The sequence below is a fragment of the Nelusetta ayraudi genome, unplaced genomic scaffold (assembly GCF_046127955.1).
Source record: "Nelusetta ayraudi isolate G7.1 ecotype Tasmania unplaced genomic scaffold, CSIRO-AGI_Nayr_v1 ptg000002l, whole genome shotgun sequence".
Classification (NCBI taxonomy): Eukaryota; Metazoa; Chordata; class Actinopteri; order Tetraodontiformes; family Monacanthidae; genus Nelusetta; species Nelusetta ayraudi.
In genome coordinates this window covers 6,265,678-6,290,149 of record NW_027466052.1, presented here as the reverse complement: position 1 = coordinate 6,290,149, position 24,472 = coordinate 6,265,678, and the positions used below count along the sequence as shown (strand labels likewise).

Genomic DNA, 24,472 nt, shown 5'->3' with positions numbered 1-24,472 from the left:
CTTAAGCTGCTTAATCAGTGACAAGCAAACACCTGGAAGACAACAAAAACGCTATTATTACCCTGGTCTAGTTAAAAAAAAAAAAAAAAAAAGAAAAAAAGAAAGAAAGAAAGAAATGCGAGACCTGAGCCACAAAGATAACCAGTTATGAGTGCAATGACAACTGTTATGTGTTGAACTATTAAGAGAACATACTGCATTGTATGGTAACAAAAACTTTTTCTAAATAAATAAATAAAAAAAATAATTCTTTAGGTGTTGTCCAAGTTAAATAATGCAATCTACGATAATGTTGATTAGCAATTTGAAAGATAAACCTCAATCTACACAAATAAACCTTTCAGTCACTGGTGATTTACGTAATTAGAAGAAATGTTTTTAATGTTGAAGGTTGTAATGTTTATATGTTATGTTCTTTAGTACTGTAATAAACATTTACATTTCAAAATATGCAGCTATTAAAACTTGGGAGAAGCAAAACAGTCAGATCTATTTGTTTTTATTTCTTTATTTTTTTTAAAGAACAGGTAAATTTGTCATATGAACCTTGTTTCACTAAAAAAATATAAAAAAAAAATAACATGTCTAGAACTAACACATGATTATGATATCTACAGTAAGAAACAGCAGTTATGGAACAATACAGTCACTTGAGTGTGTGTGTGTGTTTGCGTGTGTGTTAGGAGGGAATCCAGACGTTGCCATGTGTGTCTGGAGCCTGGTTGTACGGTATGTTCCAGATCCACGGCTGATCTGGAAACAGAGGAAGACAAGACAGCAACACGGTTCCTTTGAGACAACAGAGTTGATGCAAATTATTTTTTCCAAGTGTGCAATACTAAAACATTTATTTTTCTTTGTCACGCGCACACCCACACACACACTGAATGAGGTACCTTTGGTAGAGTAGGGTGTAGGAGGCAGGTCAAAGGGCACAGGGAATCCAGAGGACGTTGAGGAGGAGACAGGAAATGGATTCTTTTGCACTGGGAAGGTCTTCATGCTCTAGAAGGGTACAAGCATCATGTTCAACAAACAAGTTTCATATAACCTTAACCTGAAATGATCTGCTGGCACAAAGTTGAATCAATCTCTAAATCTATAACAGATCTATAAATCAAAAATTAAGTGGCTATCAAATCTTCAGGAGTGCTAAAAACCTTTCCTTTGAGGAAAGCGTTTTCGTGAGGCAGGAAAATGTTCGGTGAGTGCAAAGGCGAAGTTTGACGTGACATTTGCGTCATGCCATGGAGCTGCAGCTTGTTCATGCGTGTCGTTCTTACGAAGGCAGACGGCACGTAGAGGACTCCCAGCTCGTAGGATCGGACCATCACCTGGGTGTTGTTCTTCTCCAGCGCTCCCCACGCTGCCTTGGACAGATTGGCACTGGGACACACATTAACAACACTGTAAGGCCACTTGGGTAATGAAGGACAGTTTTAACTTTGACAAAACACACAAGCGTTGCTGCGAACCATAAAGTCAGTGGACGTTCTGGTAGCATTGGCCAATACACATGTCTGTTGTAGATGCTATCATAAGGAAAGAATTCCATCCAGTGCCAGAGTTGATGGTGCTCACATAAACAACATAAAGGCATGTCTCGTGTGGTGTCACCCAAGTGCCTAGGAGACTCAGCAGTCCAGTCTGAATCAAATACGATGCAGTTTACACCATGTCCAAGACCAAAACATCCATTCTAGCCATCATATAAAGGTTACATTTTTCTTGTGCGTGAGAGAATAACCATACATGCAACCACTGAGATGATTGTGCTGTTGACTTGGAAGCTGCAGAGAAAATGATTGAGTGAGCTTTACTTTTAATTGGTATACTAAGGAAATGTATAACAGGAAGGTACACACCTTGTGATGAGGAACCAGGCCAGCTGAGTAAAATCTGGAGACACCCTCATGAATGTCTTGATGTGTGGCATGGCGTGACTCCTCCCAGTGGCGTCCGCCTTCCAGCGACTGGGGACACACACACGAACCCTCACAATACTTCTGCACTTTTCTGCAGTCACTGCAAAGTTACAGCTATCCTGTGCCAGGCCCTGTGTTGAAAAGCCCTTCTACATTTGTGTTTTGGGAGCTGGAGTGAAGAGTTTTAGTTGATTCACTTACTGGAAATAGGAGTGAAGCCAGAGTTGCTTCTGAGCTGTCTGGATGCTGTAGGGAAGAGAGCCTCCGGCTGGAGGACAGAAGGATGCACGTCACAATGGGCACAGGAATGAATGAATAAATGAATGAGCCTTTTGAATATGATTGCATATAAAGAAAACCCGTGACTCACCTGGATATCCTTCCAAACTGGTCCGCACGTCTTCCACCGAGGGATACAGCTGCGAGATTCAAAGCATGAACAGTGATTCAGATAATATAAATATAATAAAACCACTTAACAGGTAGTTCCTGGACCGACCAGCATGATTCACACTTTGGGGTCACAAGCTCTACCTTTCAGAATAAATCTGTCAGCAAACATAACGACATAAAGCCTTGTCATTATGGCCAGACAGGGCAGAGGGAAGAGGGAAAAAAACATAGTGATTCATAAAGAGCACTGCAGTCTTTAAAATGTGTTACTGAATAACACAGAGGCAAAACTCAGACTCAAGACTCAGTTGTGGATTTGCTATTATTCTCAACCTTGTTATGCTACAATGACTTAGAATTTATCAAGACAGCTTTAGCTTGCAGACTCATTTTTATAGAATTGATCAAATGTCCCATAGTATCCTAATTTATACCAATTCAAGAAGGATACAACATACTTAGCCCTCTGTTTACGACCTCCTGTTGAAATGCTGAGTTTTGTTTAAGCAAAAAAACACAGGTTTGTCAATTCTGGGGGGAGTGTAGGCTGCACTGTCAGAGGCACATTCTAAAACTGAATTTAGTCAGATTTTTTTCTGACTTTTACAGATTGAAACAAATGTGTTAGCATTGCCATCAGGGTTCGGAGAGGACAATTTCTAACATAAACCTGCACAGCTCTGTTTTAGACCATCAACTGTCCTGCAGGGCCTCAGAAGGAGTGCAAGAACGTAACCTTGAAACAAAATGGCTGTTTATTAACCTAATCTCAGGGATGGAGACCACTGCTGCCCCCTCAGAGATAATAACAGGCGCAGCGGCAGTCGGGCAGAATCCAGTCAAAGCTTTATTCTTGGCTGTTATCTTTTGTGCGGCACACGAACGCCACATCAGAGCCTCAGTCAGATGGCACTGTCGGCACGTACCAAGTGCATGGGGGGGTCGGAGCGGACGGACGATTTCCCCAGGGTGGTCATGGTGCGCTGGAATTCCCCTGCCAACCACTTGGTCTTGTCCAGCCCCATTGAGCCGATGCTGGAGAACTGGCCAATCACGGGCCATGTCTCATCGCCAGGAATGGCCTCGGTGTGATCACACAACAGCTGATAAAATAATAGGAGGGAGGGAGAGAGGAAGAAAAGAACAAGAAAGAAACACAGTCAGGGATCCGGGCGTTGCAAGGGATTCAAAAGACATAAAAATCCAAAAGAGCAAGACAAGTACAGACACAGTGACACATCACCACAGGAGACACGGCAGAAATAACAAAAAAACGAATGCAGAGTTGGCATGTCCATCAAGTTTGTCATCACTGCAGATGCATGCAAAAACAGTGACAGTGGGACTTGAAACGGCACACACATGCACACACCCACACAGGCAAAACACTGACTCCTAATGAAAAATCTGTCACTCATAAACTACTAATAAGATTAAAAGATTGCACTGGCGGGGAAAGACGACATCTCCTCACCTTCCTCAGCCTGAGGTGACCCCAGCGCTCCATGTCTGAGCCGACATACCTCCCTGGGGTTGAACCCACCAAGTACACCCTGGTCAGAGGGAATAAAATGATATCATCATTCCAGTTGCGTGTCACCGTAAACCATCTTTATGTTCACCTACAGAATTGTGTTACATATTACAGGACTGTATTTTTCAAAGTTTTCTGCATATATACTTTCTAGGGCTGTCAAACAATTATTTTTTTTAAAATCGCAATTAATCGCAGAATCTTCATAGTTAACTGCGATTATCACGGTTTGAGTTGCATGCGTATAATTCTGTTATTTTGCATTTCAAGGCAGTTTTAACCCCATAATGTAATGTATTTCTTAGTTCACACCCGATGTGAAAGTGCCGTGAAGGGCCGCTAGGTCTGCTTCCGGTATGAACCCGGCCTTATGTTTGAAATGCAATTAAAAACATTAACGCGTTATGAATTTTATTTAACTAATCTCGATTAATGCATTAACACTGACAGCCCGAACACTTTCATTTTTGTTTCTTTCTGTGTGAAAGCCGAGAGACTCCGAAAAATTCTGTCATGCTTGCATAATGACAATAAAAGATCTTGAATCTTTAGCAGCAGACTTTTTAAAGCTGCTCACCTGGCCTCAGAGAGGTCGTGCTCCTTGATTCGCTGAATACACTCCTCGAGCTCTGGTGCCCGATAGGCTGCCAGGTACTCCAGCAGGTCCCTCTTGAAGAACGTTGGCGACTCCCCTGCGCTTGCACTGCTGCCCTCTGGTAACCGTGGAAACAAAGGGCTCATCCACAATCTAAATGAGAAACAACACATAAAACAGGGGTGTTTCCATCACTGGAGTCTTGTTTGTGTGTGTGTGTCAGACGAGACAAAGATATTGCGAAACCCCGACACTCACCCTTGTGTCTTCTGGTACCAGTCAGCTCTGATGAGGTTGGAGGTGAGGATGATGACTCTGAAGCCTTCCTCGTACCACAGCAGCATCATCTTCCTGCAACAAAGACACAAAGCAGGCATATCATTGAACACTGGATGCAGCCGAGACTGTAGAAATCAGACAGAAAAAGAAATGATTACGTGTGGTGGGTTCCAAAAGCAATATCAAGCTTGGCCTGGGAAGAAAAAAAGGAAACTTATTAAACGTTAAATCTCTATAGAAAAGTCTTGTGAACAGCCATTACCGTGTAGGACACACAAACTCTGTGTTGATGTGGCTGTGGGTCAATACCTGGCAGAATTTAATATGTGGAAAAGGCTGAGCCTGTTTCACCAGGCGAGCCTTGGCCTCCCGTTTGTCACCATGAACAATCAGCACGGGACGATTTCTATAAAAGCAGAACTGGATTAAAAACCCAGCTACGTTTCCCTTTTTTTTCGTGTGTATTTCCAACATTTGGGGTGGGAAGCTCACCTGAACTCTGGCGGGTACTGCTCAACCATCCAGGCCAGGTCAAAGCAGTAGTTAAACTGTGGAGAGAGAGAAAGAGAAAGAGAGAGAGACAGAGACAGAGAGAGTGAGAGAGAGAGTGAGAGAGAGTGAGAGAGATGGAGAGAGAGAGAGAGAGAGAGAGAGAGAGGGAGAGAGAGGGAGTGAGAGAGAGAGAGAGAGAGAGAGAGATGCTGGTGTGAAACATTGCTCTGTTTAATTTGTTTATAAGGGTTACTCACCTGGACAGACTCTTTTAGGGTTCCAAATAGTGGTGACAGAATGTCTGCATCAGAGAAAAGAGAAAGAAAAATTGTTGATTGTTTTTTTTTTATAATCTAATCTATGCAAGAGTGTTAACATGTTGTGGTAGCTTAGACTCCAGGTGACCACTGACAGCCACAGCAGCATGCCAGTGTTTGGTGGAAATCTCAAACTTAAATGACGGGTGACATTTGGCCGTGGAACGCTTAGCGTGGACTCTCACCTCTGATGTGCAGCGCTCCGCAGTTGTACTTCCTGTCCAAGCCGGTGACTTTGTTGAGGTAAAACCGGTAGATGTCGTTCAAACAGGGAACACTGGTCTCGAAGAAGTCCTCTGGCTCGTCGATGTAGTACAGCCGGCCGTGGGGACTCGGAGGCCGCTCGTTCTCCACCTTGGCTTTCTTTGCTTTGGGGCTCGGAGGTTTCCTCTTTGGCGCGGCACCTTTCCCCTTCACGTCCACCTTGTCGTCGTCGTCACTGTCAGACAGTGCCCATCCTGAGCCGTCAGCCACCTCCTGCTTGTGCTTTCCAGCCAAAGACGGACTGGTTTCGTACTTGACTGGATTGAGCTGGTTCGCTGCAGCCATCTGTCTGGCCTCAGAGCCAATAAAAAGTAACGGTACAGAGGAAGCCACTGGCTCTGGTTTCACCTCCACAGTTACTGGTTCCAGTTTGGTGCTAGGGGGAGTCGCAGAGCGTGGCAAGTCGTGGATGGATGCAGCCGGCTGCGAGCTGTTGGACGTCGTCGTTCCGGAGGGAGGGAGGTTTTCACCGTCATCGTCGTCGTCGCTGCTAGAGACGGTCCACTTGCCATGTAAGCTGTCTTGAGACATGTCTGGTCAAAGATAAGAGTTTCATCATCATTATTATTATTATTATAATTATTATTATAATTATTAATTTATTTTTATTTGCCATTATTATAATAATAATAATTATTATTATTATTGACTAACAAGCTAAAGGAAAAACATATTGATCAATAAAACAGCATGTTAAATCCATGTGAACTTCAAAATGTATGTATTTTCTAAATAGATCCAAAAACATAGGAAACTTAAAAAAAAAATAATAATAATTTTTAAAAGCACAAAACATGCACATCTTTTGAAATATTTGAAGAACTATTCATTTTCTTATGTGATTAAACCTTAGAGATTTGTTCACAGTCATCGATATGGGCCTTAATTCAAGGAAATTAGTGAAGCAACTCTAGGTTTTATATATGCATTTTTTGTTAGAAAATCAACATTCGTGGCATGGCCAAATATCAGCCAACCAGGTCAAAACACCGAATATGAAGTCAGACGTACAAGGATATAATAAATACTATGCGATTACACGCTATAAACGATTACTATAACGATGCATCATGCCAAAACAACTACCTTTAATGTACTTCAAATGGAACAAAAATCACATCAAATCATGCGATTTTCGCAGATAATGCAATGACGGGAAATGCAAACACGGATTGTATTCTCATTTTACCAGCTGTGAGACACCAGCAGCAGCCAGCGAACCGTTGAGCACAATCTCAGGAATGCTGCCAGAATAAATTCTTCACTGAAGTCTGATAAACACCTATCCACTTGCACATCTGCATGGGCCAGTCTATTGTGGAAAAATGTGCGCACACAACACATGTCCGGATTGGAACATTTCTGCTTGGTCTTTTCAGTTCCGCCCCCAGCGAAATAAGTTTCTAACGAATCTCATGACTCGAGATTCATTAGAAACTTAAGTCAGCTCTCTGAAATGCTGTTTGAAATAACGGAGTTGATCATTTTCAGTAGCTGACTGTATAAACAACGTTGACATAAATGAGATGAGACCGTTGGTAAAAGTTATCGCTCGACCATATAAATTTATAGCGTTTCTTTTAGGGGGCATTGTATTTTATGTATTGCATTTAATGCACCCATAGTTATTTGGAGTCACTTGTATTCTAATTAGCTGCAACTTCATTTTGAACTAAACTTGTTTTGATCGCTCGATCCATCGTCTGCTTGCAGTATCCCACTCCTGACCACTAGATAGCAGTAAAGCACAGTTGACGTTTATGTTTCATAAAATCAAAGGAAGTTGCATCTTTACTCCAGCCGTAAAGCTGCTGCTGGTGCCGCCGGGGCGTAACGTTCTGCTGTGCGTGAGTGTGGGAGTCTCCTCTTGGCTGCATCCACTGACTGCTGCCTCGTCCCCCTGTCAGTTAGCCGACTTCGCCGCCTGCTCGGAGGAAGCCTTTTCACATAATGGCGTTGAACCTCATCATTAACACAAGTAACCCTCCTTTAGGTGAGTCGCAGTACGAGTTTCCCCCCATGTGAAAACTTGTGTTGGCTGTGTTCTCGGTGACAGCCGGCGGTGACCCGCTATAGCATGCTAACGCCACTACGTGTCACACTAAGGGATGGAAGTATCTACTGTGTGTGTTTATTTTTGTAGAGGTGGAGGCACAGAATCCGTCGTATTGCTACAGCTGTATTCAAATCAGAAACCATGATCGGCGTTAAACGTGCTTTAAAGTTTATAAATAGTCTGTGGATTGAAACATATTAACTCTTTATTTAAAACAGAAACTCAACCTTATTTGTATTTTTGATTTGTTTGCTTCGTATTAAATCATATCCCGACCTTTCTTACGTGAATTAAATGTAATATGTATATAAAAAAATGTCTTTGTTCGTATTTTTGTTTCGCTTGCGTGACTAGCGAGCCCAGCTTTAAAGCACTAGCTCTGCGAGGCTAAAGTTAGCTTTCTTGTCGTCGTGGCACAGCCTGAACTACAACATGTGCACTGATCACTTCACTTTTATTAGTCATGATACCAGATATAAAGTGGGTTTATAAGTTCACCCTTTTTCGTTGTTACGGAATACTTGTAAACGCGTTTTATTTTGCGAAATCGGTCATGGTAGTGGACATGACACATGGCTCTGCCATTGTAAGACGTCAAAGCACAGTTGACAGTCTGAGACACAAGCTAGCTCAGCTAGCTGGCCCTAGTGCTTTGGTATACGCATCGTTTGTTACAATCTACTTATAACTTGGCTTATTTAAATACCCATAAGTTATCAATTGCATCTTAATAATTGAAGTTTAAGCTGTTGTCGTGTCGCTGCTTTTGTCGGCCACTCTCATTGTAGTGTTGACAGCAGCGAAACAGCGACACAGTGTGTTGGGTTGAATAGAGCAGGCTGATGCAAGAAAGTTGAAACGTCCAAGTGCGTGGGGTCTTTGTATTTTTCATTGACATCAACAACTGAAGAGTATTTTTGACGTTCGGCAGAACAGGTGTTTCTCTCTCTCTTGTGGTGGAAGCTGGAATGTGTGAGCATTACATGAGCGAAGTTGTGGCTGGAATACTGAGTGCAAAATAAAGATTATTGCCAGACATTTAGCCGCCTTTGACAAACACTAGAATCTCCATGGTTCCTTAATAAGTTGGTATTTTGTGACAGTGACGATAATGTAACTAAACTGAAATCATGTGAATCCTAGTTTGCCTTGAAACAGTTTCTCTTGCGTTCAAAATAAACATCTTTTGATAGGATTTTATCACTGTTTAGATGAAGGTTTTCTGTGTTGACTCTTGGTCAATACGGCAGTAGAAAACCTGAGCTGCTATGAAGTTAAAGACGTGTACAATGCACAGCTGTCAGCAGAGTAACAAATTTGGAATGACTTGTTGAGCCTGACTCAACCAGTTTCACTGGTTCTTTTGCCAAAAAAAAAAAACACAAAACTTTTTTTCTTTATGAACTGTTTTCTATTTGCAATATATTTCTCCATGTGGCATTCCCTGACATTGCTTCGTTTGTTTTTTTCCCCCTGTTTTTTCATTTTTTTAAAGATATGGAAACAAACACTGAATTCTTTATAATTGTCCTGCAGGGGCGCTTCTTGCTGCAGAGCATGTGAAGGATAACGTGCCGGTATCAGTGGAGGAAGGCAAAGACACCCGCCTCCATGTCTCAGAGTAGGTGACATAATCATTTATCCACTCCCTCAATAACCCTACATGATGATGAACCACAGGACACGTGAGATTATGCATATACTTGTTTATTTCATATTTCCACTCTGTCTTCAATCACAGTGCCATCCAATTTAATGATGCCAATTCCATCTGCCGCTACTTGGCTCGTGTTGCTCCCTCTCTTGGCCTCTATGGAACCAACAGCATGGAGCAGACTGAGGTGTGTTTCTCAGATTGGGGCGTGACATAACCTGGAGATGTTTGTGGCTAATGAATGTCATGTGGTTCTAGGTCGACCACTGGCTGGAGTTCAGCGCTCGTCGCCTGTGCGGTCCATCTGGCTTGACCGAAGCCCTGGCTGACCTGGACAAGGCCCTTTCCCTGCGGACCTTTCTAGTTGGACATGCTGTTACCTTGGCCGACCTGTCTGTCTGGGCCGCACTCAAAGGTTTTCTTCTTTTGCCATTGTTAGTGTTGAATTCCGGGACCCTGCAGAGCTACAGTGTGTGCTTTATCTCTCCGCAGGTCGTTCTGAGTGGCCTGACCAGGGCAAGTCCTTCTCCAATGTCAACCGCTGGTTCTTTTTCCTGAACTCTCAGGTTCCCTTTTCTGCTGTGGGCAGCAAGTATGCCAGAAAGAGCATCCCCATAAGCAAATCTAATGTAAGTCTATTTGCAGAAATGCAGAAATTACTAAAAATGACGGTGACTGACGGTCATCTAACATTTCACTGTTATGTTCTGTGTTCTTACTTTTTCGCTGTCTTCCTCTTCTGCTTGCAGTCAGATGAGAAGAAGCAGGATCTTGGCAAGTTTGTGGATCTGCCAGGTGCCGAGATGGGCAAGGTGGTGGTTCGATTCCCTCCTGAGGCCAGCGGGTGAGCTGTGACTTTGAGCTATTTACAGCAAAGTTGGCTGTAAATAGCACAACTTAGATTGATCTGAAAAAAGTGTGTCAAGATTGTTGGTAATTCTATAAACTGGATTTTTCCCCCCATTCTCAGTTACCTCCATATCGGCCATGCCAAGGCTGCTCTGCTCAACCAGCACTACCAGCTCACCTTTAAAGGGCAGCTCATCATGCGATTTGACGACACTAACCCCGAGAAAGAGAAGGAGGACTTTGAGAAGGTAGAAACAATTCTTGGCAAGTAGGAAACTCTGCTTTAAAAACGCTTCGATTGTCGTCATGTAGTCAGCGTTGGCTTCTCCCCCCCTTAGGTCATTCTGGAAGACGTCGCCATGTTGCAGATCAAACCAGACCAGTTCACCTACACCAGCGACAGTTTCCCCATCATCATGCGCTACGGCGAGCAGCTGCTCACCGACGGCAAAGCCTACATCGACGACACGCCCCCCGAGCAGATGAAGCAGGAGAGGGAGCAGCGCGTTGAGTCCAAGCACAGGAACAACTGTACGTGAGATGGCGCTCGAGTGCGATCGTGAATCCGCAACGCGCGCATTATCTCGCAATGTCGACAGTGTGTCTGTCTTGTGTGCAGCGGTGGAGCAGAACATGAAGATGTGGACGGAGATGAAGGCGGGCACAGAGCGCGGTCAGACCTGCTGCATGAGGGCCAAGATCGACATGAACTCTAACAACGGCTGCATGAGGGACCCCACCCTGTTCCGCTGCAAGAATGCCCTCCACCCGCGCACAGGAAGCACTTATAAGTAATTGTTTGTTTTTTTTAGGATTAGTGATTTTTGATTGATATGCCAGATTCCCTTTTCCAGTATTTTTCCTTTGTGAGTCCTTCAACTTCCTTTGCCATAGTAGTTTAGAAAAATTTGAGGCACTGATAAGTTGCACCCAGATAAGTGACCACAGTGAGGCAGTGTGGTAGCTGTGTGGATGCTCAAACAAAGCATCCATTTTTAGCAGAAAGTTAGTGGGAGGCTGTGAACAGAGGGCTAAATATGTTCTTTTCTGGAAAAAAAAATTATTAATCTTTTATTTATTTAGCACATGGTCAAGGTTTGTACAATTAAAAAAAACAAGTAAAAAACAGACAGCATGCATTTCACAGACTTTTCAAATACAGATTGAGAGAGTGTAAGAAAATGAGAAGGAAGTGAATTCCATATCTTCAAACATCTGTAGGTTTGATGATATGGGTTATGTTTGTGTATTCTTCAGATTTTGTGTTTGTTTTCTTCAGACTCGGCTTTGAACCACATAAAGGCATATAAACCTCTGCCACTCCTTTTCCTTCAGAGTCTACCCGACATACGACTTTGCCTGTCCCATCGTGGACAGTCTGGAGGGCGTGACCCACGCCCTCAGGACCACCGAGTACCACGACCGCGACGAGCAGTTCTACTGGTTCATCGACGCCCTGGGCATCAGGAAGCCGCACATCTGGGAGTACGCCAGACTCAACCTCAACAACACCGTGCTCTCTAAGAGGAAGCTCACCTGGTTTGTGGAGCAGGGATACGTCGAAGGATGGTGAGTGAGTTCGGGAGGAGTTTAGCAGTTTCCCTCTGAAACCTCTTGGTGGCGTCTTGACTCTCTGCTGTCCTTCTCCCACAGGGATGACCCTCGCTTCCCCACAGTCAGAGGCGTCCTGAGGAGAGGGATGACTGTTGACGGTCTCAAACAGTTCATCGCCGCACAGGTACAATGTGCTTGTTTTATCATGTCTCTTTATTAGATAAAGCGGAGAATGTCTCCCCCTCCTACTGCGATGTGTCACTGTCAGAGCAGTTGGAGAGCTTGCATTGTATTTCCATGTCCTTCTTTTGGTTAGTTTTTACCAGTAAAAATAACCTTTGACCTCTGCTTTGCAGGGTGGATCGAGGTCAGTGGTGAACATGGAGTGGGACAAGATCTGGGCCTTCAATAAAAAGGCAGGTTTTCATATTTATTGATTGATTTATGATGTGATGTGATCTATCTTCACCAATAGTTTGATTTGTTTTAAATGCGTTTATTTTTTTGACCATGAGTCAACTTGGTATTTATGATCAGAGCTCAGTGCTTCAAATCAGACTGTATAATTCTCATCATAAGTTGGGTACATGTGACTTGTATTTGCAGAGAAGCAATGAATACGCACGCACGCACACGCACGCACGCACACACACACACACACACACACACACACACACACACACACACACACACACACACACACACACACACACCAGTAACTGAACTTCGACAAGTTGCCTTGGCTTCGCTGCTGGCATGGCTTCTCTCTCTTTTCTTCTTCTCACTTCTCACACATGACTTTGTTCCATGCTTTGCTGTCTCAGGGAGCTCGTGTTCACTGTCAACCCATGTAACACAAAAAAAACCCTCAACATTTTCATTACCTGCCTCGCTACACATCCCACCTTTATGTTAATATTTATTTTTCAGGGCACTTTTATGTGTTTGGACATCAGCTGCCCTCGCTGTGTTGTTGTTGTTGTTTGTGTTTTTTTCCCCCTTGCTGGCAGTTAATGCTCTAAACTTTAGAATTGAATCAGCATAAAATTAAAAAATAAAAAGTCTTAATTAGAAACTAGAAGAGCTTCGGGGAGGGGATCAACTGGACGGCCACTGAAGGCAGTGACAGCTGCAGTCAGATTCAGGAACAGCTGTTGCTATTTTTGTCATGGTCCTCATGTGCATGTTCAACTAACGCCACGTCTTCCGTCTCCTCCTGCTTTTCCACCTCCTCCCTGCTTTCCTGAGATAGTCCTTTGCCTCCTTTGCCTCCTACTTGTCATGACATGAATCGAAGTTGCTCTAACAGCAGCTCATTGGGTGGACGGGTGGGAGGGGGGATGCAGGAATTCCTCACGCTCTTGACCGACCTGGATGTTTTTGCATGGTTTGGTTTGCGAACAAACAGCCACATGTGTTTTGAATTGAACTTGATTGACTGAGCCCAGAGTGGATCATCTCTGGTGCCAAATATGAATTCTGATGTTGATGCTATCACGTCGCAAATGATTCCTTTGTGTGTCTGTCTCCACACTCAAAATTGCACCAAAAATCATTACAACCTCAGCAGTTCCAGTTTGTGGAATTTCCCAACTATTCATTTTAACCATCATTTATTGGAGTTTGGTGGGAGCAAGCCTGAGTGTGGTGTATAAAGTTTGATCACAGAGATTTAAAAAAAGAGAGAGAAACGGCTCTGAGGATGAGCATCAAAATCGAAGTTTAGCGTCGCGCCGGCGTCAGAGCCGCAAGCAGCTGCGCGGCCGACCGATGTGAACCTGCCATTCTTTGTGAATGTGTGTCTACCTCTCTCCTCTCCTTCCTCCCTCCCTGTATCCAACATTAAACGGCATCTCACTCTTCTGTTTCCAAGCTGCCAATTAGCTGTCTGAAGGTACTCCTCCACCTCCTCCTCCACCTGCTTCACCTCCTCGTCTCACGCATTCCCACCCCTCTCTCCCTCCCCTGCTTTTATCCCTGGGCTGGTTTTGTCTGGAACGTCATTCACTGTTTTCCGAGGCTGCTCAGGTGCTCGGAGAGAGTTTGCGCACTGTCTAAATCAGGGGTGTCAAACATACGGCCCGCGGCCCGTATCAGGCCTGTAAACTGTTTTTTTCTGGCCGGCGAGATGATTTTGCAAAATATAAAAACTGCAATTTATCAGTGAAAGAAAGTGCCGTTCTAAATGTGTCCACTTGGTGTCGCAATATCATTTCTGCTTCGCTCGATAAACCAGAGTTGTGTGGCTGGAGCGAAGAAGGATGTATTCTCCAATAAGACCGGGTCAGGATGAGTCAAGGGCGACTGTTGCTCAGGAGGTAGAGCTCGGGGGTTGTCCAATGACCGAAAGGTTGGCGGTTCAAATCCCGCTCCATCCCCAGTCTGTTGTTGTGTCCTTGGGCAAGACACTGAACCCTAAATTGCTTCCAATGGGGCCTCGCATGGCAGCAGCCACCCATTGGTGCATGACTGTGTGAGTGAATGGGTGAATGAGAGGCCTGTAAAGCGCTTTGAGTTACCGTGAAGGTGCTGGGAAGCGCTATGTAAGTGCAGTCAGTTTACCATTGAAGCAGGCGAGCCCCTGTTTTGATGAAAGAGAGAGTGTGAAGCAACAGATCAGCGTTGCGGTTCGTGTTTTCTTTTCCATGAGTGTTGTTTCGCTCTTCCCCTTCCATTCTCCATCCTCACATGTTTAAAGTGATGGGGGGGGGAGGTGCAGTGGAGGTGTCACTTGATGTGATCTAGAGGTTGTTCTGAAAAGGAATGAATACACACATCTTCATTAATTGACCATATAGACTTTGAACTTGTTCATTGGCTTCGTGTTTTATTCTAAATGATTTGACATTATAAGTATAGTCTATAGTCTATAGGGGAAAAAGGTTTAAGACTATGGTGAAAGTTATTGTTTTATTCCCTGTCTTTTCCAAAAACATCAGATGAGTTGACAACACAAGTCATTGAAGTTCTCTCTAGTGCTGCGTCATGCATACATATGATGGTGTGCACCCAGCCTTCTGGCTGCAGAGGCTCGTCTGCTGCTGATGGCGTAGTCGCTGTTTGGGCTCCTGAACAGCCAGCGAGGGAAACAGTGAAAGTTGCTCGTGGCTGGAAGGCATCTTGTTTCCCCTCACGTCAGCAAACTCATGGACTCAACTCTTCACTCTTCCGTTTCCTCCATGATTTTCTTTCTTCATTGGCAACCTCACTGAGCTGCTGACCCAATTTTATTTAAAACCCCTCTTTGTTGTTTTGCTCGAGTTTAAAGTTGCTTCATTCATTGCTTTGTTCGGCCATTACTCGGATAATTTGGAAATGTGCAAGTCCCCTGTTTATTTTGACACCCGGTTTGTTTCTGTCCGTGTTTGTGTGTGACAGGTTATTGACCCAGTAGCTCCCAGGTACACGGCCCTGTCCAGCTCCTACACGGTTCCTGTTTCTGTCTCAGAGGTGAAAGAGGAGATGAAGGAAGTGGCCAAACACCCAAAGGTCAGTACATGATGTTTTTGACTATGTTTTGGTAGTAGAGATGTTTGAGACTGATGCAGGTGTTTGCCTCACTGGATCCCAAAACTCCACAGATCTGCACATAATTGTGACGTAACATGATGGTAAAGTGAATTTTGTGTATTTTGGAAACTTAATCATCACCCATCCAAAATACTGCAGAATACTGAGGTGGGCATGAAGCAGGTCTGGTACGGACCCCGAGTCCTGGTGGAGGGGGCTGATGCAGAGACGTTCTCCGAGGGAGAGATGGTCACCTTCATCAACTGGGGGAACCTCATCATCACCAAGATCAACAAGTACAAAGACTTCTGTGGCCGTGATATGAACATTGTTCTAGAGGAAAAATAGTGATAGTGAAGCAAGATGTTGACCTTCTCCTTCCTGCTCCTCAGAGGGGCTGATGGGAAGGTTGTGTCCATGGAGGCTCGCCTCAACCTGGACAACAAGGACTACAAGAAGACCACGAAGATCACGTGGCTTGCTGAGACCAACAGCGCCCCCCTGCTGCCCACAGTTTGCGTCGTCTACCAGCCGCTCATCAGCAAAGCCGTCATCACCAAAGAGGATGACTTCAAAGACTACATCAATAAAAACAGCAAGGTTTGTTTGTCAGAAGATTGCTTTGGTTGTCATGTTTTGCTGAGTAGTAACAGTAGCGGCCAGTCGTGTTATTGGTTTTTGTTGTTGACATGTTTTTCCTCATCCCTTCAGCTGGAGGAGAAGATGCTTGGAGATCCGTGTCTGAAGACCCTGAAGAAGGGCGACATCATCCAGCTGCAGAGACGAGGCTACTACATCTGCGACCAGCCTTACGAGCCTGTCAGGTGCGAGGGGGAGGGGCCACCTGCTCGTTTCTTACTCTGTGTTTGTGCCACAGCAGCGCATTACGTGTACTCTGAAAAGCTGCGTAACCGTGTTAATTGTCCCGTCAGTCCCAACAGCTGTAAGGAGAGTCCCTGCGTCCTCATCTACATTCCGGATGGACACGTCAAGGAGATGCCCACAGCTGGATCCAAGGAAAAGAGCAAGAGCCAGACCTCAAACAACGCAGTGAGTTCCTTGCTTGGAAATCCTCTTATCCAAACATTTTCCATGTATATTTATTTGTCTCTCGAGTGTGATTGGAATTCAGGATAATGCCGTAGCGTTCCACCCGTTAAACTCCAAGTAAAAGAAGTGAAAGGAGAAGAAAAATATGTTCTTTGACTTATGCCCTAGTTGTTGCATTTCATTTGAAAACAAAACCAATTTGACTGAGGACCTGCATCTGTCCCATCTCTGGACTTTTAGCCTGCCACCTCTGCCAAAGCAGCAGCGACCACCGCTGCAGCCCCAGCTCCCACCGCAGCCCCTGCAGGTGACTTGTTCGCCAGCATTGTTGCTCAGGGTGAAACCGTCCGGCAGCTGAAGGTAGCCAAAGCTCCAAAAGACCAAGTGGACAAAGCGGTTCAGCAGCTGCTGTCTCTGAAGGTTCGACACCTGAACTAACAGCGTCTGAATTATTGAACAAAGATGAGTGAGGGTTGTTTTTTTTTTTTAATAGGTTAACGCTTATGCTGTGTTGTTTTTTTTTTTTCTCTCTCTTCTCCATCTTCAGGCACAGTTTAAGAAGGAGACGGGCGTGGAGTACAAGCCGGGCATGGCTCCACCCACAACAACTCCAGCCCCACCCACCACAGGAACGGACACAGCCTCCTGTCCGTATACCCGGGTCACACAGCAGGGCGACCTCGTCAGAAAGCTGAAGGCTGAGCAGGCACCCAAGGTACCAGGAAGTTTCATCTTTGACTTTTCACAACCCCGTCCTCTTGTGCGCTCGCCGTTCACATCGTCATCTATCGTTCAGTCAACATTCACCCTCCAGCTCAACCCTCCTGACTTTTCACCCTGTGGTTTTGTCTAGACTTGTCTTTCTAGTCCCTCTCATCTTGAGTCCACAACCCTGTCCCGTCACCAACCGCTAACGTCCCCCCCGCCATTGTCTGTTTGTTTTTTTGAGTCACCCGTTACAATAAACTGGTTTTGTTGATGGAACTAGGAACAGATTGACGGAGCCGTGAAGCAGCTCCTCGCTCTCAAGGCCGAGTTTAAAAAGCTGACCGGTCAGGATTACAAACCAGGAAAGGCCCCTCCCACTTCTGCGCCCTCTGCTGCTCCTTCTCCTGCTACCGTTTCCTCTTCCAACTCCTCCTCCTCCTCCTCCACTTCTTCTTCTCCCTCTGGCCTCTATGAACGTGTCGCACAACAGGGAGAGGTTGTAAGGAAACTGAAGTCTGACAAGGCCCCCAAGGTATTCCGATCCCAAACAGAAGCCAGACAGTCTCAGAGTGAATACATGTATTGTTTAAAAAAAAATGATTTTGATATTTATCTATTAATGTACGAAAGAGGTTTAGGGCCACAAGACAAAATTACATGAAGGAGATTTTTATTTAGGTCTTATTTTAAGTTTAAATTTCATGAATAAAGTCAAATTTCGAGAAATAAGACGACGTAAAAATATGAAATTTTGTGAATAAAGTTGAAATTTCATATAAAAAAAAAAGTTGATGTTTTTTGTGAAAACCTTCACGTTGACATTTATTGCAAAATTTTGATTTTATTCACAAAATTTTGTCTTTTTTACGTCAACCTTATTCTCGAAATTTTAGCTTTAATCTCGAAATTTCAACTTGATTCTCGAATTGGAAAAAAAGAATCTATGTTAATGTTTTCCTCTTCTTGTGGCCCTAATCCTCTTTGGCAATAAATGTGTTATAACTGAGAATTATCACATTATTCCTGCGGAGGAGGTCTAATATCAGTCCCATAAATGCCATTTTACACAGTAAATGAAAAAAAAATACCAATTAGAAAATATTTTTATTTTACACTGTTGACATGTGTCTGAACTCACAGCCTGGTTTGTTCATGTGTTGCCAGGACCAGATCGACGCCGCAGTGAAGCAGCTCCTCACCTTCAAAACGGAATACAAGCAGGTCACAGGTCAGGAGTACAAGCCTGGAGCTGCACCAGTCCAGAAAGCCACCGCCCCCGTCCAAAACAGCCCCGCCCCTGCTGCATCCAGCGCAGGTCTCTTTGGGAAGGTGGCTGAGCAGGGAGAGCTGGTGAGGAAACTGAAGTCTGAGAAGGCCTCCAAGGTAAGTACACAGCACATCTACTTCTAATGTCTTAAAGATGCGCTGACAAGGACTAACTGACGGCTGCCTCTAAGGATCAAGTGGACGCTGCTGTGAAGCAGCTATTGGCTCTCAAGGCAGAGTATAAACAGCAGACTGGACAAGAATACAAACCAGGAGCACAGCCAGTCCAGTCCAACCCCGCCAAGACTGAGTCCAGCTCCTCCCCAAAGGCCCCGGAGCTGTTCTCACAAGTGGCCCAACAGGGGGAGCTAGTGAGGAAGTTGAAATCAGAGAAGGCGCCCAAGGTGAGGGCCCCAAAAATGGAATGGAAGGAAATACATTAGGAAACAAAAATACCAACCACTTTTTCAACTTCATTTTCCCATTTCAGGACAAGGTGGAGGAAGCCGTCAAGAAGCTGATTGACCTGAAGACCCAGTACAAGGCACTCACTGGGGAGGAGTACAAACCAGTGGCTGCTGCTGGCGCCACTGGAGGGGAGGACAAAAACCGCAAGGAGAGGGAGAACAAGTCTGAGAAACAGGGCGGTGGAGGAGCAGGAGGCGGAAAGAAGGGCAAAGGAGACAAAGCCGGCCAGGGCAAGGAGGGCTCAGCAGGAGCAGGAGGTGCAGGAGATGGTCAAGGGCCAAAGAAGCAGACACGGTGAGAGGAGTGAAGGAAAAACAAATCCCAATGATGCTAAAGGTTTACGTCTAGATGTATATAGACGATTAGAATGGGAACGCAACTGGCAACAAAATTATATTCAGCATTGCGAGTTTCATATTTATGATGAGGAATAAAGTTTTATGTCACTTTTTGCATCTCAAAGCAACGTTGTAACTCTGAACTCTTTTCTTTCAGTCTCTGTCTAGTTTCTCGCACGTCAAATGGTCTATCATCTATTTTGTTTTTTCTATTATCTAACACTTGCATCCCACACACACACAAGATGATTCGGTCCATTAAAATGTGTTTTTGCGGCGTTAACAAGACGTTTATTGATGTTGCTGGAATTAATTTAGTTTAACTGGAAAACTGAGTAAAAGAACCTGTGCAGTATAAAGTTTTGTACTGATTTGCCTTATAAAATTTCTCCTTTGCCTCCATGTAGATGATGTAGACAGTTTTTGATTTGTTTGTTTTTTATAATATGTAAAGTAGCTGGATGGTTTAGGACTTGAAATTGCAAAAGTTAAATGGCAGCTTATGGAGGCAAAGCCACTTTGTGGGAGACTGAAGACGGATCATCTGTAAGAGCAACATGCGGTGTGTTGTAGTGTTCCCATTTTGCTTCTTAAATTAGGGTGAGTTTTAAGTGGTTGGTGTTTGTTTCAGTGCTTGTGGTCTGTTGTGAGCCGTCTGGATTTAGTTTGATTGTTCTGTGACAGGGCTGCTGCTTCTAATACAGTGTATGTAAATGTTTGTAACCTGCATGATTTACTTTTGTTCCTAGAGCTTCAGAATCAACACATCAGCTCCCCATAGTGCAATTCGAGATGCAAAAAGTAACATAAAAGTTTGATTCTCTGTCAAAAAAAAACAATCCTACAGCAGAAAAAAACAAAACACCCGAACGTGGGATTTGTCATTTGGTTTGTTTGATGTTTGTGATGCCAGATTGCAGCAGGAAGCTGGTTTGCAGGCTTCTGATGGAAGCTTTGAGCTGCGTGGTTGGCTCGTGTGAAAACTTTGCTGTTTCAGCTGAATGTACTTCAGTGCTGCTCATTAATTGAAATATTTGAGTTGTGGTTACTTTAATATAGTAGGAGTTTCAATTTCCAGAGTGTTTGCAACTTCTGGGGAGAAGAGTGAATTTTAATCCAGAATCTGGATTTTGCTCATTTCCAACATGTGCCTCTAACCTGGACATGAAATCTCCAGAAATGATGTCAATTCTTAACGTTTGCCTGCTGCAACCTCCTAAAAGCATGTTTTATTGCAAATTTTGAAATGTGATGTCACAAACTGTGTTCATTAAACAAGACCTTACAAAAAAAAAGAATGAAATCAAATGTGGCATCCAATTAACTGCTGTTTTTCTTCTGACAGTCTGGGCTTGGAGGCCAAGAAAGAGGAGAATCTGGCAGACTGGTACTCTCAGGTCAGTTCAGCAACAAAATGCTTTTTCACCTTAAAGCGACCTTCGTCCACTCACAGCATGATCCGTTTCTAAATTCTAACGCGTCCTTTCCGACTGCAGGTCATCACCAAGGCAGAGATGATTGAATATTACGACGTCAGCGGGTGCTACGTGCTGCGACCCTGGTCCTTCGCCATCTGGGAGGCGATTAAAGAGTTCTTTGACCGCGAGATCAAGAAGCTGGGCGTGGAGAACTGCTACTTCCCCATGTTTGTCTCTCAGGCCGCCCTGGAGAAGGAGAAGTCTCACATCGAAGACTTTGCCCCAGAGGTAAAATGATTTTGTTTTCATTGATGCCCTATTAAAAGTTTAAAAAAGTAGTTTTACAATAAAATTCCTCCCATTTATATCAGGTTGCTTGGGTGACCCGGTCAGGAAAGACTGAGCTGGCTGAGCCCATCGCTGTCAGACCCACAAGTGAAACAGGTCTGGTTCAACATTTCATTCATCACTTGGCAATTCATCTAGTTTTTCTGTCTTGATATGATGGCTGAAACTTTTTTTTCTTCTCTTTTTTTGTTGCAGTGATGTACCCAGCCTACGCGAAATGGGTCCAGTCACATAGAGACCTGCCAATCAAACTCAACCAGTGGTGCAACGTCGTGGTCAGTTTGGGCCCCTTTACTCTCAATCCGGTGCATCTTGATGAGTAACGTTCTTCCTTTTTGAAAGAGAGTTTCTTTTCTTTCAGCGATGGGAGTTCAAGCACCCTCAGCCCTTCCTGAGAACCAGAGAGTTCCTGTGGCAGGAGGGACACACGGCCTTCGCCACCAAAGAGGAGGCAGCCGAAGAGGTGCTTCAGATCCTGGATCTGTACGCGAGGGTGTACGAGGAGCTGATGGCCATCCCTGTGGTGAAGGGGAGGAAGACGGAGAAGGAGAAGTTTGCAGGAGGGGATTACACCACCACCGTGGAGGCGTTCATCTCCGCCAGCGGCCGAGCCATCCAGGTATTGCAGTCTGGAAGGGTGCTCTTTGTCCTCTGCGGCCAGTGCAGTGTCACTGACTTCTCATTTTTCCTACTCAGGGTGCCACATCCCACCATCTGGGCCAGAACTTCTCCAAGATGTTTGACATTGTGTTCGAGGACCCGAAGAAGCCAGGCGAGAAACAGCTGGCGTACCAGAACTCCTGGGGAATCACCACTAGGACCATCGGTGTCCTCACTATGGTCCACGGAGACAACATGGGGCTTGTGCTGCCACCTAGAGTTGCCTGCCTGCAGGTAGGTAATCAAAATCACACAGAGACAAGGGCATTGATAAATCACAAAGGGGAAGGTAACTAACTCTTTCCTCCTGGGTTTGCTAGGTTGTCATCATCCCCTGTGGAATCACGGCCTCCCTGCCCGAGCAGGATAAGGACGCATTGTTGACGCTTTGCTCCAAATACCTCAGCAGACTGCAAGCGGCTGGCATCAGGGTGAAGGCCGACCTCCGAGACAACTACTCTCCAGGGTGGAAGTTCAACCACTGGGAACTCAAGGTCAGAAAAGTGCCGGACATTAACCGTTGAGGCGGTAATTCAGTGTTAGCGTATACCAACAGTGAGCTGGGTTGGAAATGATAAACCAATCCAATGCGCTTCATTCAGGGGGTTCCCATCCGTGTGGAAGTGGGTCCGAAAGATATGCAGCAGCGTCAGTGCGTGGCAGTCAGGAGAGACACGGGCGAAAAGGTGACGGTTGCAGAGGCCGAGGTGGAGAAGAGGCTGGTGGCCATGCTGGAAGACATCCAGACGTATCTGTTCAAAAAGTAAGAGGCCGGAGCTCGTGCTTCTGCACATTGCCGTTTCACGCTTAAAATGAGTTCAGACACTTTCCGAATACTTCACCTTTCACAACAAAAGCGGGCTAGACTGACCCTGCTAAGTAATAACTGATGAACCCTCAGAAACATAAAAGAGATTTTTGCCACAGGGGTTTAAGTAGACAACTTAATCAACAATTTAAAATAAGAAAAAAAAGAAAAAGATGTGTTATTTTGCCCCCAAGTGGCCAAATGAAGCAGAGGCAACCTTGGAAAACCTTTTTCTTTTGTCAACCAGCTGGTGGCAGCAGTGTGTTGGGAGTATTACCCATCCTTTTTACAAAGGAGAATGATTGGGGGGGGGGGACTGCAAAAGGAAGAGTGACCTGCATGGACATTAAAAAACAATTCTGTTATGTTCTTGTTAAACAGAGCTTCTGATGACATGAACAACAACATGGTGGCTGTAGACACGATGGAACAGTTCCAGAAAGAGTTGGACCAGGGCAAGGTGAGTGGCACAATACCACAGTCGGAAGCAAAAGATTATTTTCTTCACAACTTCTGATTGTATAATTACCGCTCGCTTCACAGATTGTCCAGATCCCATTCTGTGGCGGAATTGAGTGCGAGGACTGGATCAAGAAAATCACTGCTAAGTACGTTGAATAAGACGGTGACGTGAACATCACCTTTAGAGTCTGTTCGCTAAACCATGTTTCTTAGCTCAACTTAAGCCAACATGCAGAAAACATATGTTGTGTTGTGTTCACCAGGGACCAGGACCTGGAGCCTGGAGCTCCGTCCATGGGAGCCAAGAGCCTCTGTATCCCCTTCTCACCCCTGAAACAGCTGCAGCCCGGCCAGCTGTGCGTCAGTGGCAAGGAGCCTGCGCAGTACTACACCCTGTTTGGACGCAGTTACTGAAGAGCAGCTTGCTGCACAACACACTGTAGCAGTGGGATGAACACGGTTGAAAAGGGCTCTTCCACCTTTTCTAATCTTGTATGTCTGGACCGTGGGCTTCATAAATGGGATCATTATATTATGATTATGTTTTAATGTATGTTAACATTACTATAATGGTTTTGGAAGGTAGTTCAGGTCAGATCTTACTATTATGTGATAAAACAATACATTTGTGGCACTGTTACCTCCTGCGTGGCTGCTGTCCCTTCAGAGGCCATGTCAAATGTTAAATCTGTGTAGGCTGGCTGGTAACATTCACCTTTTGCTTAAAGACAGTCTTGATTCTTGAAACAACTTCTCACTTATTTTTCTATTATTATTTTTACCTCCTTTCTTGAGTTCGCTTTCTTTTAAAATTAAGTTGAGTCAGGCCTTTTTAAAAAAAAATAAAAACGACAAAAGAAGAAGAAAAATCTGAGGAAAGGTACTCCTGCCAGCTTTCGCAGTTTAACTGTCTCAGGAACTCTGCAAGTACTCAGGCTTGCGGTTGCTAATGTTACTGTCACACTGTCGCTGCCCTCAACATCTGTATCACAGATCCGTGTTTCAATGCCAGTGGAGTGACAAGTGCATTTCACCTGTGTGCAGCTCAACGCCTGTAATAATGCCTTCTGTTGCAAATCTCCAATTAAACAACCCTCAAACTTGTCTGCTCTGTTTAATTATGAGCATTGCACTGTTGTAACATGGTGTGAGGTGTAAAAATGTCCAAATATGAATGTGATAGTTGAGACAGTAGCAATTTGAGACAAAATAAACAGAAACATAAATACGAGTAATTTGGCAAAGATGATAATTTAGTTTTGTTTATGAAAGCGAACGAACTAAAACAGAAAGACTGGGTAGCTTTAACTACCCGTAAAGTATTCGGGGGATGACAAAGTGTAAAAAGTTAACGATTACATAACACCGAGTCCTTCCGTAGCCAACCGAAAATACACTTCCGCTCACTTTCAAAGAAAAACAAAAGTTGGCGCTGTGTCGGCTTGTTGACCCCTTTATTAAAGTATAAATTTGCCGTACGAGGATGATTATACTTTCATTTTGAATAAACAGGATTTCTAACAA

At 44.5% G+C, this 24,472-nt stretch overlaps 2 protein-coding genes across 3 annotated transcripts; one reads left to right on the top strand and one right to left on the bottom strand.

Moving 5' to 3' along the window:
* Positions 1 to 470: 470 nt before the first annotated feature.
* On the bottom strand, positions 471 to 7,143 carry tdp1 (tyrosyl-DNA phosphodiesterase 1). Its single transcript, XM_076019827.1, has 16 exons — positions 6,989 to 7,143; positions 5,721 to 6,332; positions 5,476 to 5,519; positions 5,219 to 5,274; positions 5,036 to 5,132; positions 4,885 to 4,919; positions 4,706 to 4,798; positions 4,430 to 4,600; positions 3,793 to 3,871; positions 3,245 to 3,421; positions 2,296 to 2,344; positions 2,127 to 2,193; positions 1,866 to 1,973; positions 1,284 to 1,386; positions 897 to 1,005; positions 471 to 753 (listed from the first exon to the last, which is right to left on the bottom strand). Exons 2-16 carry the CDS (start codon positions 6,328 to 6,330, stop codon positions 680 to 682), a joined length of 1,872 nt encoding a protein of 623 aa, XP_075875942.1. The 5' UTR covers positions 6,331 to 6,332; positions 6,989 to 7,143; the 3' UTR covers positions 471 to 679.
* A 481-nt stretch (positions 7,144 to 7,624) lies between these two features.
* eprs1 (glutamyl-prolyl-tRNA synthetase 1) lies at positions 7,625 to 24,052 on the top strand. 2 transcript variants are annotated; one of them, XM_076019689.1, is made up of 34 exons: positions 7,625 to 7,792; positions 9,392 to 9,476; positions 9,597 to 9,696; positions 9,768 to 9,924; positions 10,002 to 10,142; positions 10,263 to 10,353; positions 10,480 to 10,606; positions 10,697 to 10,889; positions 10,978 to 11,149; positions 11,694 to 11,927; positions 12,012 to 12,096; positions 12,269 to 12,328; positions 15,291 to 15,401; positions 15,582 to 15,718; positions 15,815 to 16,022; positions 16,134 to 16,246; positions 16,355 to 16,472; positions 16,713 to 16,892; positions 17,020 to 17,187; positions 17,461 to 17,712; positions 18,345 to 18,563; positions 18,638 to 18,850; positions 18,937 to 19,208; positions 20,598 to 20,649; positions 20,749 to 20,958; positions 21,042 to 21,114; positions 21,214 to 21,293; positions 21,380 to 21,637; positions 21,715 to 21,912; positions 21,999 to 22,172; positions 22,281 to 22,441; positions 22,868 to 22,946; positions 23,030 to 23,094; positions 23,212 to 24,052. In XM_076019689.1, exons 1-34 carry the CDS (start codon positions 7,750 to 7,752, stop codon positions 23,360 to 23,362), a joined length of 4,980 nt encoding a protein of 1,659 aa, XP_075875804.1. In that variant the 5' UTR covers positions 7,625 to 7,749; the 3' UTR covers positions 23,363 to 24,052. The 2 variants fall into 2 exon arrangements, with proteins under 2 accessions (XP_075875804.1, XP_075875813.1); XM_076019698.1 differs by lacking the exon at positions 17,461 to 17,712 and having other exon boundaries at positions 7,626 to 7,792.
* The last annotated feature ends 420 nt before the right edge of the window (positions 24,053 to 24,472 follow it).